The 16,220-nt window shown below is 48.5% G+C and overlaps 2 protein-coding genes across 6 annotated transcripts in view; one reads left to right on the forward strand and one right to left on the reverse strand.

The window, feature by feature from the left end:
• Nucleotides 1–1,026: 1,026 nt before the first annotated feature.
• On the reverse strand, nt 1,027–5,509 carry LOC120369889. Of its 4 annotated transcripts, none has more exons than XM_039483650.1 (5): nt 5,431–5,509; nt 2,389–2,540; nt 2,159–2,305; nt 1,960–2,073; nt 1,027–1,719 (listed from the first exon to the last, which is right to left on the reverse strand). In XM_039483650.1, exons 2-5 carry the CDS (start codon nt 2,479–2,481, stop codon nt 1,561–1,563), a joined length of 513 nt encoding a protein of 170 aa, XP_039339584.1. In that variant the 5' UTR covers nt 2,482–2,540; nt 5,431–5,509; the 3' UTR covers nt 1,027–1,560. The 4 variants fall into 4 exon arrangements, with proteins under 4 accessions (XP_039339584.1, XP_039339583.1, XP_039339582.1 ...); XM_039483649.1 differs by adding an exon at nt 1,814–1,867 and having other exon boundaries at nt 2,389–5,505; XM_039483648.1 differs by adding an exon at nt 1,803–1,867 and having other exon boundaries at nt 2,389–5,505.
• Nucleotides 5,510–12,440: 6,931 nt separating this feature from the next.
• Nucleotides 12,441–16,220, forward strand: part of RELL2 (RELT like 2) — a 79,733-nt gene continuing 75,953 nt past the window's right edge. The window contains exon 1 of one of the 2 annotated variants that reach the window (XM_039483657.1): nt 12,441–12,515. The gene's annotated coding sequence lies outside the window, so the exon portion shown is untranslated. Of the gene's footprint in view, nt 12,516–13,153; nt 13,192–16,220 lie in introns of those variants that run through there. The other variant, XM_039483658.1, reaches the window with a different exon arrangement.

Raw genomic sequence — 16,220 nt, forward strand, 5'->3', positions numbered from 1 at the left:
CATGCAGAGGTCCCCGTGGCACGTCCAGCCTGGCACTACCATGGGTAGTCATAGAATTCAGACTCACTACTCTCAAAGGAGTAGTACACAGTAGCTTACCAGTTATACCTCAGGATCACTGTGCTGCTCAACACACAGCACTTAGATACATTTGTGGTAAAAACAAGAAGTTCATTTAACAAAGAACAGAGGTTCAAGAAGCAGGTATAATTAATGGAAACAAATGGTTGCATATATATTTTTAAAAAAAAATCACAACATGCTCACATCCTCCAGCAAGTGACCCGTGCCCCACGCTGCAGAGGAAGCCAAAAAAAACCCCAGGGCCTCTGACAATCTGCCCTGGAGGAAAATTCTTTCCTGATCCCAAATATGGCAATCAGCTAAACCCTGAGCATGTGGGCAAGACTCACCAGCCAGCACCCAGGAAAGAATTCTCTGTAGTAACTCAGATCCCACCCCATCTAACATCCCATGACAGGCCTTTGGGCATATTTACTGCTAATAGGTCAAAGATCAATTAATTGCCAAAATTAGGCTATCCCATCGTACCATTCCCTCCATAAACTTATCAAGCTTAGTCTTGAAGCCAGATATGTCTTTTGCCCCCACTGCTCCCCTTGGAAGGTTGTTCTAGAACTTCACTCCTCTAATGGTTAGAAACCTTTGTTGAATTTCAAGTCTAAACTTCCTGATGGCCAGTTTATATCCATTTGTTCTTGTGTCCACATTGGTACTGAGCTTAAATAATTCCTCTCCTTCCCTGGTATTTATCCCTCTGATATATTTATAGGGAGCAATCATATCCCCCCTCAACCTTCTTTTGGTTAGGCTAAACAAGCAGAGCTCTTTGAGGCTCCTTTCATAAGACAGGTTTTCCATTCCCCGAATCATCCTAGCATCATGGCAACCTCATCATGTCTAACCCATCTTACTTTAAAAAACAAATGTATACACAAAATTCAGTTTTTGCTTTTGTTTTTATTTAATACAAAAGCGTCTACACACACTTTTAAAAAAAGACACTTAATGACACAGCAAAGTAATATATGGTACGACTATACACATTTATTTAATGCATAAGCAAAATATAGGAAATGGTTATACAGACTTTGTTTTACAATACAGCTTAATTGTTAATTTTTTTGACCCTTTAGGGTAAGGAGCTGGCATGTAAAACATTTTATAATCCATTTTACGAACCCTGCTACGCACTGATAGGCCAATTTTGGCTGCCACCTCATTTGACAGGCTTACCAGCAAGGCCACTGTGTCAGATGTCTCTGCAACCTCCCTGATCATTTTAACAACATCAGTTACAATGGTCATGTTAAGCTTTTTCAGTTTGTAGCCTTCGGCTATAATTATATTTAGAAGTGGGGTCATGTTCAATTTAGAAGAAATACGTCTAATCTGGTGAAATACTTCTGAGCGACCCCAAAAAGATACAGGGGTGACTAAATGGGTTGGGTTCATTTACCACGCAGGCTGCACAGTTTTCCAAAAGTTGTTTTTTCAAGCAGTGGTAAATGGTTTTTACTACAATGGCCCTAATATTGGTCATAATATCTTCGCAGCTCTGCTGGTCATCCTCTTTTTTTTTTTTTTTAAATAAACACACAGACTTTCTTTAAATCTTGCTTCATGCAAAAACAGGTGCATATCACAGTTATTCTTCTCAAAGGACGCCTCTCTATCCTCTTCCTCCTCTGAAGAGGTCTGTCAAAAACAGAGAAAAACAATTTAACTTCTTTGTTGCAATCATTTAAAAATAAAAAAGGCCTACTGTTTACTTGTACTACCTCAATCGTACCCTCAGCTAATTCTGAATCATCCCCGACAAACTGTTGGCCCCAGTGGCACCTTCCTGTTATTAAAACACAAATATATAGCCATGTTTAACCCCCATATATATGCTTATATTTATATTTCTTTCAAGATTGTTTAAGTAGCTTTTACCTCATCATGTTCTTTTGGGTCTACATTTGACAATCGCTCGTTGCACCCCCAGGCTGTGTCATTTGATTCTGAATCAGCACACACAGGGGCTCCGTTGGTCATCGTTTCAGCAACCTATTAAGCACAAACGTATAGTGACACTTAACCAGTGGCTTACGTAGATCTATTTTCTTTTCTTTTAAATATAAGCGGCTTTTACCTCATCATGCGCTTCTGTTGCTTTGCCAGTAACAACGTCACCATCTTTCCAGGACTCGGGGTCTATCAGTTGGTTCTCAACATTGCTATCCACCGATGGTCCCTCCGTTGCCATGTCCTCATATGCAGGTTCTTCTTCCATTCCTATCTATTATAAACAAAAATATTTAACCATCAATATTTAATAAACATTTGTAATTTTTCATTAATTTTTTATAAAAAGGGTCTTACCTCTGCCTTTGAGTCTGCTTCCTCCAAAGCTGGCAACAATTTTTTTCGCACTTTATCCTTTTTTTTCCCTTTTACCAAGGGCTGTGGCTCCATAAAGTCTTCCTGTTTCTTTGGTTCACTTTCAGGATGAAATACGGGGTTCGGCAATGGTCCTGTCTCGTTAGCAAAATAAGCGTTAAGGGGTCTTCTCTTCTGAATACACTCTGGTGCGCCCAGGGATAGTTCCAGCTTTTTGGCATCTGTAGGTGTCTTGTACATGCACGTGTCTTTGTGTCTAGGCTCTTGGTTTTAAAACTCCGCTCGCAAAAATAATGGTTTATACAGCTGGCCAAATGCTCATTGGTTAGAGTTTTTCAAATAACTCACCCCACAATAGTCCATTTCTAAAAGGCTTTTGTTGACCCAATCCTGTAGTTTGAGATTTTAAACATGTGCATTCTGTGACCTAGCTGTAAAACAGCCTCTGATTGGTCCACCAAAAGGCGGGGCTAGCTCCCCAGGAGCATGGCCCAAACCAGCGATCATTTCACTACCAGCAGTGGTGGGGTAAGATGTTTCACTCTGCATGTGTTCAGTAACACCAACACTCTTTTCTTGAATAACCTGCCCTTTACCAACAGCTCTCCTTACTCAATCACATCAAAATAACCTCTCTCTTTTTTTCTCTAAGCCTTACCCAAACTCTCTCACTCTAGTCTTTCAACCTTTTTCTCTAAATGTATCCAAGCACAAACACACCACATTTCCCCTATTCAAAACACACACAAATTTCAAAATGGCCAATGACACCAAACTTTGGCGCCAGCAGAGACGGGGTGGGAGGATGGGACAAAGCCCCAAATTGGGCATGGAAATCTGTCAAAAGTGCATGGTGATGAATATTGTCGAGGGATATAACCAGCCAGAGTTCTGGTGTAGTTTGAATTTAGGGCCAGATAGATGAAAGAGCCTCCCCAAGCTTTTCCCCAAGGCCTGCAAGAGGTACGTTAAGGTCCCAGACACTAACAGAGATGACTGAGAAGTTGGGACAACCTAGGGCTGAACCCAGAAGGGCAGATCATAAGCAAATCCAACTCCACTGGTTGGGGAGGAAGACACGCAATTGGGAAAACTTCACTCAGGACATGGGACAGACCTCTCATCCAACCCCAGGGGTCTGTTTTCACATGGACTGTCAGGACATCTATGGTGATATTGGCTCTCTATGGGCTGTAACCACAGATGGCAGAAACCCAGGCATCGGAAAGAAGCCTTGCCAAGCTGGTTGTACAGTCTGGGTAGGACATCACAGCCCTCATGCACTCAGGGGGTAGCCAGGCCCTAGTCAGAGACCAGTTAGTTGATCATGGGGGCAAGACAGGGGAAATTATTCTCCTGCAGTGCATACACAGAGATGTGAGTCCCTGCCCTACTAGGGAGGTGTGACTACTTATGGGGAAAACACACTAGGGCTCTCTGTTTGCAGCTAGCCTCACCTCTGGCCTGTCCAATCATTCTGGGGAGAGACTGGGAACACCTGGCACAGGTTCAGAAAGAATGAGGAGGCTGGCTACCTGACGGAACAGCCCTTGGTCAGACAGAAGAACTCTCAGAACCTGCAAAATTGGCAGAGATAGGAGAGGACAGGACCCTGGCTAGGGGACTTCTGACCAGGTCACGGGGATCTTCAACTTCCTATACCCCTGATGGTCCAGGGACTACATGCTGCTGGAGGCCTACGTTGTAGCCTGACACCCATTTCATCCAAGAGCAGCAATCTGATTGGATGCTAAGCCAGGTCTATGACCAACTGACCCTTGTGAATGGAGAAGTGGTAGGTCCCCAGCAGCTGAAGCTGGGGCTGCAATTTGAGGTCAGGGAGAACAGATTTATCATCTTGAGGGAGGTAAGCACCCAACCCCTGGTCCCCAACAGAGACACAAAGTAGCTCCTTTTGGCCTGAGCAGCTGCTGTAAAGGGGCATGCAGGATTGTTTTGTTAGAAGTCAGTGACACAGATATATTCTATTTTAATTTACCGAGGATATCCTAAAAGTCCTGTTTCCCTGAACATACTAGAAACCAACAGCAGCAGGTAGTTTTCTTGCTCAGACCCCTCACCCCAAAGTCTGCCCCTCCAGTGAGATGAGTGCCCAAGTAGCCACATCTCTCTGCTTTCTTTCAGGGTCAGAATATTCACAACTTATTCTCTGGCTTTCTCCTTCCAACACAAACCCTGAAACCAATATCTTAGCTCCTAGATTTGCAGCCAGGGAAATCTCTTTTGATCTACCTGGGTTAGCTCTGCTCAGGCCTCACCATGTGGCTCCACTGTCCACAGCCATTTAATTAAATAAGTAAAATCCAATAATTTGTGTCTGGTTGGTGATGCTAGTGACCAAACAAAATTATCAGAAATCTTCTTGAGTCACCACTCGCTTTGTACACTTAGCAGCTGACCTCCCAGTGATCTGCCACACACCCTCTGTCAAGCACCTCACTAGTCACCCCTCCTACAATGTTGCTTCCATAATAACGTTCCAAAGGTTACTTTCATCTCAATACCCAATTTGACCAAAGTAAATTAGTTTCTGCCAGTTTCACTAAACAAAGTGCTTCCTTACTCCTTCTATGGTGCCTGAAAGAGGGTATGTCACTGCCCAGGCTTGCTTTCAGCTACTGGTATCCCTTCTCCCACAGTTGAAAAGGGGTTTTGGTGAGTCTGCCTCAGTTTCCCCTTTGTTCAGCCCATCAACATTTAGCACCATCTCTGGTAGTTCCTTGTTGTGACTCCAGCCCTCTAACCAGATCTTTAGTAGCCTTTCCCCTCTTCAGGGGTAACATATCTGCTGAGTCAGCAAGCCAGTAACCTTAGTAAAGAGTCAACAGCCTCAGGCATCTTGCAGTTCAAACCCCTCTTCTGGGATTGGGAGGGGAATCTAGTCTCACCCATTTCTCTAGGTTCTAGTCAAGGGACCCTGTGTGAAGCAACTAGAATCACTTTCTTCCCATTCCCTTATTACTTCCTATCATGCTGCTCTTGTAGGCTATCTCCCAGACTCACACTATGTGATCCTCTTCCTCTAGATGGCCAAATATCTGAGTGGCTTCCCAGCAGTGCCACTGCTCTTAATAGTTCCTCCACCTCTCTGGCAGCCCTTTCTGCCCTGCAGCCTTTTTATCTTCCCAGCTATTGCAGAGCCACCAATCAGCCCCAGCTGAGGAGGCAGCAGGTTTCTCTGTTAACCCTTTAGCAGTCAGGATAGTATGGGGTTTGTACACTCTATGACAGGCACACATTAGCTTTAAGAAGGCCTGGGATATCTTTGGCACAAAGACCCCTCCCCCCCCATCCAAAAGGAATCCTACAAAAAGTATAAACTTGGATGAATTGCTAAGGAGGAGTACAATAGACTAGCACAAGCACGTAGGGACAAAATCAGAAATGCTAAGGCACAAAATGAGTTACACTTGGCAAGGAGCATAAACAGAAATAAGATGTACTTTAAATACATTAGGAGTAAGAGAATGATGAAGGAAAGTGGAGGTCCTCTCCTTAGCAGAGGAGAGCTAATAATTGATGCTATCAAGAAGGCTGATGTATTTAATGCCTATTTTGTGTCAGTCTTCACTAAAAAGGTTAATGGTAACCAGATACTCAACACAATTAATATTAACAAGGGGGAAGGTACTCAAGTGAAAATAAGGAAAGAGTAGGTATTCAAGTACCCCAGGTGTATTCAAGATGTATTCAAGTTGGCAGGGTCTCATGAAATTCATCCTAGTGTACTCAGGGAACTAGCTGAAGCAATCTCAGAACCGTTAGCATTTATCTTTGAGAACTCCTGGAAGATGGGTGAGGTCCCAGAGGATTGGAGAAAGGCAAACATAGTACTTATCTTTAAAAAGAGGAACAGCGAGGACCACCAAATTTCTAGATGAGTCAGACTAATTTCAATACCTGGAAAGATACTGGAACAAATTATTAAACAATCAGTCTGTAAGCACCTGGAGGATATTAGGGTTATAAGAAATAGCCAGCATGGATTTATCAAGAACAAATCATGCCAAACCAATCTAATTTTCTTCTTTGCCAAGGTTGCTGGGTGGATGGGGGAAGCAGTAGATGTGATATATCTTGATTTTAGTAAGACTTTTGATACAGTTTCACATGACATTCTCATAAGCAAAGTATGGAAATGTGATCTGGATGAATTTACTATAAGGCGGGGTGCACAACTGGTTGAAAGAGTGCACTCAAAGAGCAGTTATCAATGGTTCGCTGTCAAACTGGGAGGGTGTATCTAGTGGGGTCCCACAGGGGTCAGTCCTGGGTCTAGAACTAGTCAATATTTTCATTAATGAGTTGGATAATGGAGTGGAGAGTATGCTTATAAAATTTGATGACACCAAACTCTGAGGGATTGCAAGCACTTTGGAGGACAGGATTAGAATTCAAAATGACCTTGACAAATTGGGGAATTGGTCTGAATCCAACAAGATGAAATTCAATAAAAACAAGAGCAAAGTACTTCACTTAGGAAGGCAAAATCAAATGCACAACTACAAAATGGGGAATAACTGGTGGTAGCACTGCTGAAAAAGAGCTGGGGGTTATCATGGATCACAAATTGAATATGAATCAGCAGTGTGATGCAGTTGTGAAAAAAGCTATCATCATTCTGGGGTGCATTAACAGGAGTATTGTATGTAAAACACAGGAGGTAATTGTACCTCTCTACTCAGCACTGGTGAGGCCTCAGCTGGAGTACTATGCCCAATTCTGGGCATCGCACTTTAACAAAAATGTGGCTAAATTGGAGACAGTCCAGAGGAGAACAAAAATAATAAAAAGTTTAGAAAACATGGCCTATGAGGAAAGGTTAAAAAAACAAAGGACTATGAACTGGGGATATTTAGTCTTGAGAAAAGAAGACTGAGGGGGGACCTGATAGGGGGTGTTATAAAGAGGACAATTATCAATGTCCTCTGAAGGTAGGAAAAGAAGCAATGGGCTTAATCTGCAGCAAGGGAGATTTAGGTTAGTTATTAGGAAAAACTTTTGAACTCCAAGGGGAGTTGAGCTCTGGACCAGGCTCCAAGGAAGGTTCTGGAATCCCTGCCACTGGAGATTTTTACAAACAGGTCAGACAAACACCTTCCAGGGATAGTCTGGGTTTCCTTGGTCCCATCTCAGCGCAGGGGGCTGGACTTCATGACTGCTTGAGGTGCCTGCCAACTCTACATTTCTATGATTCTGTGATGACAGCCACCAGCACCTTCCAGCACAACAGCTCCACCCACCCCACCACCAGCTTGTGTCTTTGACCCCAGTGCTCATCCCCCACACCTGCTCCTTCCCAGTGTCTGTTATCCTTCCTGCACAGCTAACCTTGTCCCAGGGAATCAGCCTCACTCTTGCAGGGGCGGCTCCAGGCCCCAGCACGCCAAGCGCGTGCTTGGGGCGGCATGCCGCGGGGGGCGCTCTGCCGGTCGCCAGGAGGGCGGCAGGCGGCTCCGGTGGACCTCCCGCAGGCGTGCCTGCGGCGGGTCCGCTGGTCCCGTGGCTTCGGTGGAGCATCCGCAGGCATGCCTGCGGGAGGTCCACCAGAGCTGCGGGACCGGTGACTGGCAGAGCGCCCCCCGCGGCGTGCCGCCGTGCTTGGGGCGGCGAAATGGCTAGAGCCACCCTGACTCTTGCCATCTGCTCCTAAGTCCTCTGTGTTCTCAGCTGCTCGAGCCCCAACTGTGACCCCCATCCTGCTCCTTCTTGCTGCAGCTTTCTCTTGCCAGACCTCCCCGACCTCAGGGACCCCACTCCCTGCCTGGCCTGGCTCCTGCAGTTCCTGTGAGTATCCCTTGGCTTTTGGTACACATTACCCTGAATTCACCACATACCCACTCTATAAACAGAGATCATTTAATGGCTGCTGTGACCAGCTTGGGATATAGTGGGATATGACATGAGTGCTGGCTGAGGCCTCTTGCCTGCCTGACAGAACTGTCTAATGCAGCCGTCACTCCCAATCCTGCCTGGTAAAAGACCCCAACAAGGCATAGGGTTTAAAAAGCCATAATTTTGTGATTCCAGTATTGCTGTGGTTGTGTTATTTTCACATCCAGCAGACCCAGCTCTGTGTATAACAGACTGCACACTCTGACATCCTCTCAAGCAACACCATCAGCCTGGGTGCAGATATGGGCACTTCCTACTCATGCATTGCATGCCTCACATATGCACACACACACAGAGGCTCTGCTAAAACCAGGAAACAATGCTGACTGTGCCTGTGTCATATACATGACCTGACACTGTCACAAACCAACTATACGTCAGTTTTGCAAAACTCTGCTCATTCTGAGTGGGGCTGGAAATTCTCATGCTAGTTTTGCAGAGCTGATACATACACATACAGAGACTGTGTGTGTGTTTGGTGTCTGAGTGCTTCTAGGGACCCTGTCACCATAGTATCTGAGTGCTTCCCAAGTATTTAAAAAACAGACATGATGACACATTTTTCTCTATCTTCCAGGTCTGTATGAGAAATAGCTTAATTAGGGAGTGTTCATGCTTGCTGCTGGGAGTGGGTGGGTGTGTTTGCCGCATGTGAACAATTTATTCATGAGAAGCTAAGTAGAAGAAATGAGTTTTGCATTAATTTTGAGTGCAATGTGGCCTATGGTCATTCTTCTCACTTGTGGGGTGAATTTCAGGTCCAACTCCTGTGAAAGTTCTGTCCTGTCACTCACAAGTCTCTCTTAGACTCCCCAATACTCACAGATCTGCTGGCTGACACTTGCATTGTTTGGCTGGAATGCAGCTGTTGTGAGAGGGTGGGGAGGTTTCTTAGGTAGTGAGGGCACGTTCATGGATGGCTTTGACCATGACAGCAGAAATCCTGAGCTGGACTCTGTATTCCATAGGGAGCCAGTGCACAGAGTGGAGTGCTGGGGAGATATACTCCTGGCAGCTTGTGCTGCTGTGTTCTGTACTAGTTGGAGCCATTTCAGGGTGTGAGGCTTCATTCCTAGGTAGAATGAGCTGCAGTAATCAAGTCTGGAGATCATGAATTCATGGGTTATCGTGGCCAGTTCTGTACCTGATAGGATGAGGCACGTTCTTCTGGTCCGTTGCAGATGGGAATGGGCACTTTTGCCATTGTGCTATTCGGTACTAATAACATTAAATCCCAAAGGATACCAAGGGGAAAAAATCACACAACAATGAACAGGCAGATGCCTTTGATAATGGGGAATGTTTGAAAGGAGGCCAGGTGTGATGCTGGCGGACCAGGTGCCAAAGCCCAGGTCTCACTGAACACTTACAAATGCATGGCTGGCAGCCATGCCAATTCCCTTCTGTATTAGTATAGCTCAAAGGGATTGTTAAATGTATGAGAATGTATTTGGTGTTTAAACTTCATGAAAATTAACGGATGCTGCATGCATTGTTTTTCCTTATCTGTATCCCATTATAATGCAATAGCAAACATTTACATTGCATATATCCTGTAACTAAATAACCCATCAAATGAGAAAGAAACCTTGGGTAATGCAAATGAAGAACTTTAACAGAAAAGTGCTAATTCTTGCACATTTCAAAGATCCCCAGAGTTATTCAGGGAAGCCCTGAGAGACTTTTGGGAAACTGGCAGATAACTACATTTCTGCTACCATTTGGGAATTAGAGACTGTGACTCGCCTGCACATATATTTTATCTGTTGTAACCTCTCAATAACTCCCATTTATTCTCCCTAGCTAATGAACATTTAGTTAGTTTACTATAGAATTGGTGACCAGTGTTGTCTTTGATGAGAGATCTAGAATACAAATCAATCTGGGTCAGTGACTAGTCTCTTCAGTCTGGGGGTAACCTGAATATTTGTGATTTTGGGTATAAGTGACCATTTATCATATAGTCCAGCTTGCCTGTGTCATAAAAAGATAGTTAAGGGTTAAAGTCTCTTTTACCTGTAAGGGGTTAACACGCTCAGTAACCTGATGAACACCTGACCAGAGGACCAATCAAGGGACAAGATAATTTCAAATCTCTGTGGAGGGAAGCCTTTGTCTGTGTTCTTTGTTTTGAGTTCGTTCTCTCTTGGATTTAAGGGAGGCCAGACATATTCTTCAAGTTCTCCAAAGTTTCCTGAAGTATTTTCTTCTATTCAGTATAGTGAGTATTAGAAAGGCAAATTAGTCTTATAATTTAATTTCTGCATTTGCAATTGTGTGTTTGCTGGAGAAATATCTTTATTTCTGTTGCTGTTACTTTGATTATTCTGAGGAGGAGGGAGGGGAAGTCTCTCCAGTTTTTATAAGTTAGACCCTGTAATTTTTCCATCCTGGTATTACAGAGATAATGTACTTTCTTTCTTTTAATAAAATCTTTTCTTTTTAGAACTTGATTGATTTCTTCCCTTGTTTGGATTTTCAGGGGAAGGGGAGGGGGAAAAGTGAATCCCTCTTTGTTTGATTCAAGGAATTTGAATCCAGGGATCTCTCCTAAGGACTTGGAGAGGGGAGGGGGGAATGGATTATTTCCCTTTGTGTTAAGATTCAAGGAGCTTGGATCTGTGTTCCCAGGGAAGGTTTGGGAGGAATGGAAAGTGTACCAAAACACTATATTTTTGGTTGGTGGCTGCTTTACCAGATCTAAACTAGGATTTTAGTTTAGAGGAGTCCATGCAGGTCCCCATCTTGTGAACGCTAAAGTTCAAAGTGGGGAATAAACCTATGACAGCCTGGGTAGCAAGATAGACTGGCGTGTCTAAGGGGACTGTCTGTGACTCCATTATAATATTACTGCAGTACTTTAGAAGTTCAGATTTGTTACTGGCTTGGTGAAATCTAATTATAGAATCAGGTTGGGGTGTCTGCCCTGCTTCTGACAGTCTGCCCTGAGGTAGGTATGCATGGTCGTGACCCCTCCAGACAGCGGGACACCAGGCCTTCCAAGTGCTTCCCTCTTTTGCCCCCTCTGGGCCAGGCTCAGCTCTAGACAGCTGCTGTTCTCTCAGACACTGGATGTGTAGGAGATGTGGAGTTTGGTGTCCACTGTGAGCTGCTGCCATTCACCAAGGTTGTCTCACCAGATCTCTTGGTGGCTTCTTATATCATGTTAAATACCGTGGTGGAGAGGGCTTGGCCCTGCAGAACTCTGGGGACAGGACCAGTTCCCAGGACAACCTTCTGGGTTTGGTCTGAAAGGACCCAGAACTGCTTCAGAATGTTCCCAATCCCGAGTCCAGCCTTGGCCGATGGGACAAGAGTGTTTGGTGACCAACAGTATCACAAGCTGCTGAGAGTTCAGCTGGGTGAGTCTGTGGCTGGAGTTCCCTTGTCTAGGGGCAGTGAGAGTCATCTCTGTATTGGGCTTTGGCTTAAGGCCTGGCTGAGAGGGAACCAAGATTCTCACAGCTAAGAAGTTGTTTTTTATTAGGCTAGACACCAGGCAGTAGTTTGTGAAATCTCTGCCATCAAAAGAGCACATTAGTGCTGTCATAATCCTGCACACACACACACACACACACACACACACACACACACACACACACGCACACGCACTGACACAGACACAGTCTGATGCTATTTGCTGTCATAAATATACCTGCTAGTGCAGATAAACTCATGTGTCTCCTCAACCCCCACTCCACCCCGCTGCAGGTACTGCCACCCTCTTGCTAACTAGTATTTGCAGCACTGTCCTTTCAAAATGTCTCCTTGCTCTCTAGATGGAGAAGTGCTGCTGTGGAAGGACAGGGGCTGTGGAAATGGAGGCGATCGCTACTGTTTCCGCGATGTTACAACGCGTACCTGCCTCCCCGACCCCACAGATGTGTGCAGCCTGCAAATCCAGTCTCTCTCTTGTATGCTCCTGCCAGCTGCTGCTGGCTTTGTCCTGGGGAAGCTCCCTGACTTCCCACCCCCTGAACTTCAGTGATTTTCTGGGTATCCGAGAACAGGCAGGTGCCCCCTGGGACAGACAGCAGAAGGCAGCTCAGAGGGACAGAAGCAGCCCGGAGCCTTTGGTTTGTTCCTTCCCGAGAAGGAGAAGGATGCTCCCGGCCGTAGCCAGCGGCAGGGATGCTGGGTTGCTAGGAGACAGGTGAAGAGAGAGGACCGATGTGCAGAGGCGGGAAGCTCAGGTACCTGCTGCCCTCCGGCAAACGCTGCCCAGGAATGGCAGGAGGGACAGTGGCGGCTGCGCCCGGGCTGCCGAGGCGGCCTGGCGCCCGAAAGCAGCCGGCTGCAGGACGGGGATTCCGGGACAGGCCCGGGGCGGGGAGCTGCGGCGGATGCTGAAGCCCAAGCAGAGCCCCGCCAGGCTGCGGGAGGCTCCGGGGCGGGCAGACGATGCTGGAGCTGCCGGCTCCCTTTGCCGGTGCTAACCCCGCTCCCCGGGGCTGACCGTCCCCTCTGAGCCCCGCAGCTGTAAGTACCTGCCGCGGGCGGCCTGCGCTGGGAGCGCCCGGGCGGCTGCTGCAGGGCTGCGGGGCGGCGAAGGGGCCGAGGGGAGCGAGGCACAGCGAACGCTGCTCTCCCAGCTGCAGAGCCCGAGCTCCGAACCGGTGCCCTTGGGGGCCCGCAGCTGCGGCCGGGAAGGGCAGCCGGAGCGGCGGGGACGAACCCGCCAGGAAAGCCGCAGCAGGGCCCCGAGGGAGAGACACACCTGGGAGGGCTGAGTGCGGGGCTGCTCGAGCCCGAGGGACGGAGCCTGCGGCTGCTCGGAGGGGGGATGGAGCGAGGCGTGCAGGGCTCGCGGTGTCCTTGGGAAACCCGCAGCAGCGCAGGGAGCGAGGACATGCAGAGAGAGGCGGTCAGGTAAACAAAACAAGAGGCAGGGGCTCCCCGGGGTTCCTCTTGCTCCTGCCCTTGTGTCTGACCCTTCCCAGAGCAGCCGCGAGGGGCGCCCTGTGTTCAGGAGACCCGTGGGGTAAGGGTAAGGCGGGGAGGTTCCAGACTGCGGCCAGTTACTGACGCTGCTGAACCCTGAGAAATGCCAAGCTGCTTCTCAGGAGGGGACTCTGCATTGATGGTGGCACCAGGCAGGAGAACTGCAAACCAAGAGGGAAAAAGGAAAGGCCGTCCCATGCCAGTACCTGTGCAGCGAGGCGGTATGGCATGGCAGAGGGCAGTGTGCCACTAGCGGTACGGCGAGGCGCAATGGAATGGCAGAGCACAGTGTGCTGGTAGCAGTACAGCACGGGGGTATGGAATGGCAGAGGGCAGTGTGATGGTAGCAGTACAGCATGGGGGTACGGAATGGCAGAGGGCAGTGTGCTGGTAGCAATACAGCACGGGGGTACGGAATGGCAGAGGGCAGTGTGCTGGTAGCAGTACAGCACGGGGGTACGGAATGGCAGAGGGCAGTGTGATGGTAGCAGTACAGCATGGGGGTACGGAATGGCAGAGGGCAGTGTGCTGGTAGCAATACAGCACGGGGGTACGGAATGGCAGAGGGCAGTGTGCTGGTAGCAGTACAGCACGGGGGTACGGAATGGCAGAGGGCAGTGTGATGGTAGCAATACAGCATGGGGGTATGGAATGGCAGAGGGCAGTGTGCTGGTAGCAATACAGCACGGGGGTACGGAATGGCAGAGGGCAGTGTGCTGGTAGCAATACAGCATGGGGGTACGGAATGGCAGAGGGCAGTGTGCTGGTAGCAGTACGGTGAGGTGTTATGGAACGACAGAGGGCAGTGTACCGGAAGTGGTATGGCCAGGCAGTATGGATGGCAGAGGGCAGTGTACCGGAAGCAGTATGGCAAGGCAGTATGGAATGGTAGAGGGCAGTGTGCTGGTAGCAGTATGGTGAGGTGGTATGGAATGACAGAGGGCAGTCCCAATGATTGTATGGTGAGATGGTATGGAATGGTGGAGGGCAGTGCTGGTGGCTGTATGGTGGGGCATTATGGAATGACAGATGGCAGTGCCAATGGCTGTATGGCATGGCAGATGGCAGTGTGCCAGTAGCGGTATGGCATGTCGTCATGGAATGGCAGAGGGCAGTTTGCCCGTAGCTGTATGGCTAAGCGGTATGGCATGGTAGATGGCAGTGTGCCAATAGTGGTATGGCTAGGTGGTATGGAATGGCAGAGGGCAGTGTGCCGGGTCCAGTACAGGGAGGCAGTACTGCATTGGCAAGGGCAGTATGCTGGTAGTGGTACTGTGAGGTGGTATGGCATGGCAGAGGGCGGGGTGGCAGGGCAGAGGGGAGTGTGTCAGTAGAGGTATAGCAATGCGGTATGGCATGGCAGAGGACAGTGTGCCAGTAGCGGTATGGCTAGGCAGTATGGCATGGCAGAGGGCAGTGTGTCAGTAGTGGTATGGCTAGACAGTAAGGCATGGCAGAGTGCAGTGTGCTGGTAGTGGTAAGGTGAGGCACTATGGAATGGAAGAGGGTGGTTTGCCAGTTGTGGTATGGCTAGGCGGTATGGAATGGCAGAGGGCAGTGTGCCGGTAGTGGTATGGAGAGGTGGTACCACATTGGTGAGGGTAGGGTGGCGGTATGGTGAGTTGTTATAGAATGGTAGAGGGCAGTTTGCCAGTTGCGGTACAGCAAGGTGGTATGGAATGGCAGAAGGCAGTTTGCCAGTTGCGGTACAGAGACATGGTACCTAAATGCAGAGGGCATTGTGCTGCTAGAGGTATGGTGAGGTGGTGTGGAATGGTGGAGAGCAGTGCCAGTTGTGGTACGGTGAAGTGATGTGGCATGGCAGAGGTCAGTGTGCCAGTAGTGGTAGGGCAAGGTGGTATGGAATGGCAGGGACAGTTTGCCCATAGCTGTATGGCTAAGTGAAAAGGCATGGCAGATGGCAGTATGCCAGTAGCGGTATAGTGAGGCAGAATGGAATGGAAGAGGGCGTGGTACGGTGAGGTGGTATGGTATGACAGAGGGCAGGGTGGTGGTACAGTGAGGTGCTATGGAATGGCAGAGGGCAGTATTCCAGTAGCGTAATGGGAAGGTGGTATGGATTGGCAGATGGCATGTAATGATATAGCGAGGCAGTATGGCATGGCAGAGGGTAGTGCCAGTAGCGCATGGTGAGGCAGTATGGAATGGCAGAGGACAGTACTGGTAGCTGTACAATGGGGCGTTATGGAATGGCAGAAGGCAGTGTGCTGGTAGTAGTACGGCGAGGTGCTATGGAATGACAGAGGGCAGTGTTCCGGTAGCAGTATGGGAAGGTGGTATGGATTAGCAGAAGGCAGTGTTCCAGTAACGGTATGGCAAGGCGGTGTGGTGTGGCAGAGGGTAGTGCCAGTCGCAGTATGGCGAGGTGGTATGACACGGCAGAGGGCAGTGTTCCAGTAGCGGTACGGGAAGGCAGTCTGGATCAGCAGAGGGCAGTGTTCCTGTAACAGTAACGGTGAGGAGGTGTGGCATGGCAGAGGGTAGTGCTGGTAGTGGTATGGCGAGGAGGTATGGCACGGCAGAGGGGAGTGTGCCTGTGATGGTATGGGAGGGCGGGATGGCATGGCAGAGTGCAGTGTGCTGGTAGGGGTATGGCAAGGCGGAATTGAACAGTAGAAGACAGTGTGATGGTAGCAATACGGTGAGGTGGTATGGCATGGCAGGGAGCAGTATGCCCGTAGTGGTACGGCAAGGCAGTATGGAATGGCACAGGGGGTGTCTCAGTAGCGGTACAGCGTGGCAATATGGCACAGCAGAGGGCAGTGTGTCACCAGCGGTATGGCAAGGCTGTGTGGCATGGCAGAGGGCAGTGTGTTGGTAGTGGTACGGTGAGGCAATATGGAATGGCAGAGGGCAGTTTGCCTGTAGCTGTATGGCTAGGAAGTATGGCAGTGTGCCGGTAGCGGTACGGTGAGGGGGACTGGAATGGCAGAGGG

Source organism: Mauremys reevesii, linkage group 8 (genome assembly GCF_016161935.1).
Source record: "Mauremys reevesii isolate NIE-2019 linkage group 8, ASM1616193v1, whole genome shotgun sequence".
In the NCBI taxonomy this organism is placed as follows: domain Eukaryota; kingdom Metazoa; phylum Chordata; order Testudines; family Geoemydidae; genus Mauremys; species Mauremys reevesii.

What these genes read in the sequence shown, in the direction of transcription:
- LOC120369889 (XM_039483646.1), bottom strand. Translation starts at nt 2,646, where the DNA reads ATGTACAAGACACCTACAGATGCCAAAAAGCTGGAACTATCCCTGGGC. An exon ending in AAGCAGACTCAAAGGCAGAG is followed by an intron (nt 2,306 to 2,388) that starts GTAAGACCCTTT and finishes TGTTTATAATAG; the next exon opens with ATAGGAATGGAAGAAGAACC. An exon ending in CAACAGAAGCGCATGATGAG is followed by an intron (nt 2,074 to 2,158) that starts GTAAAAGCCGCT and finishes TGTGCTTAATAG; the next exon opens with GTTGCTGAAACGATGACCAA.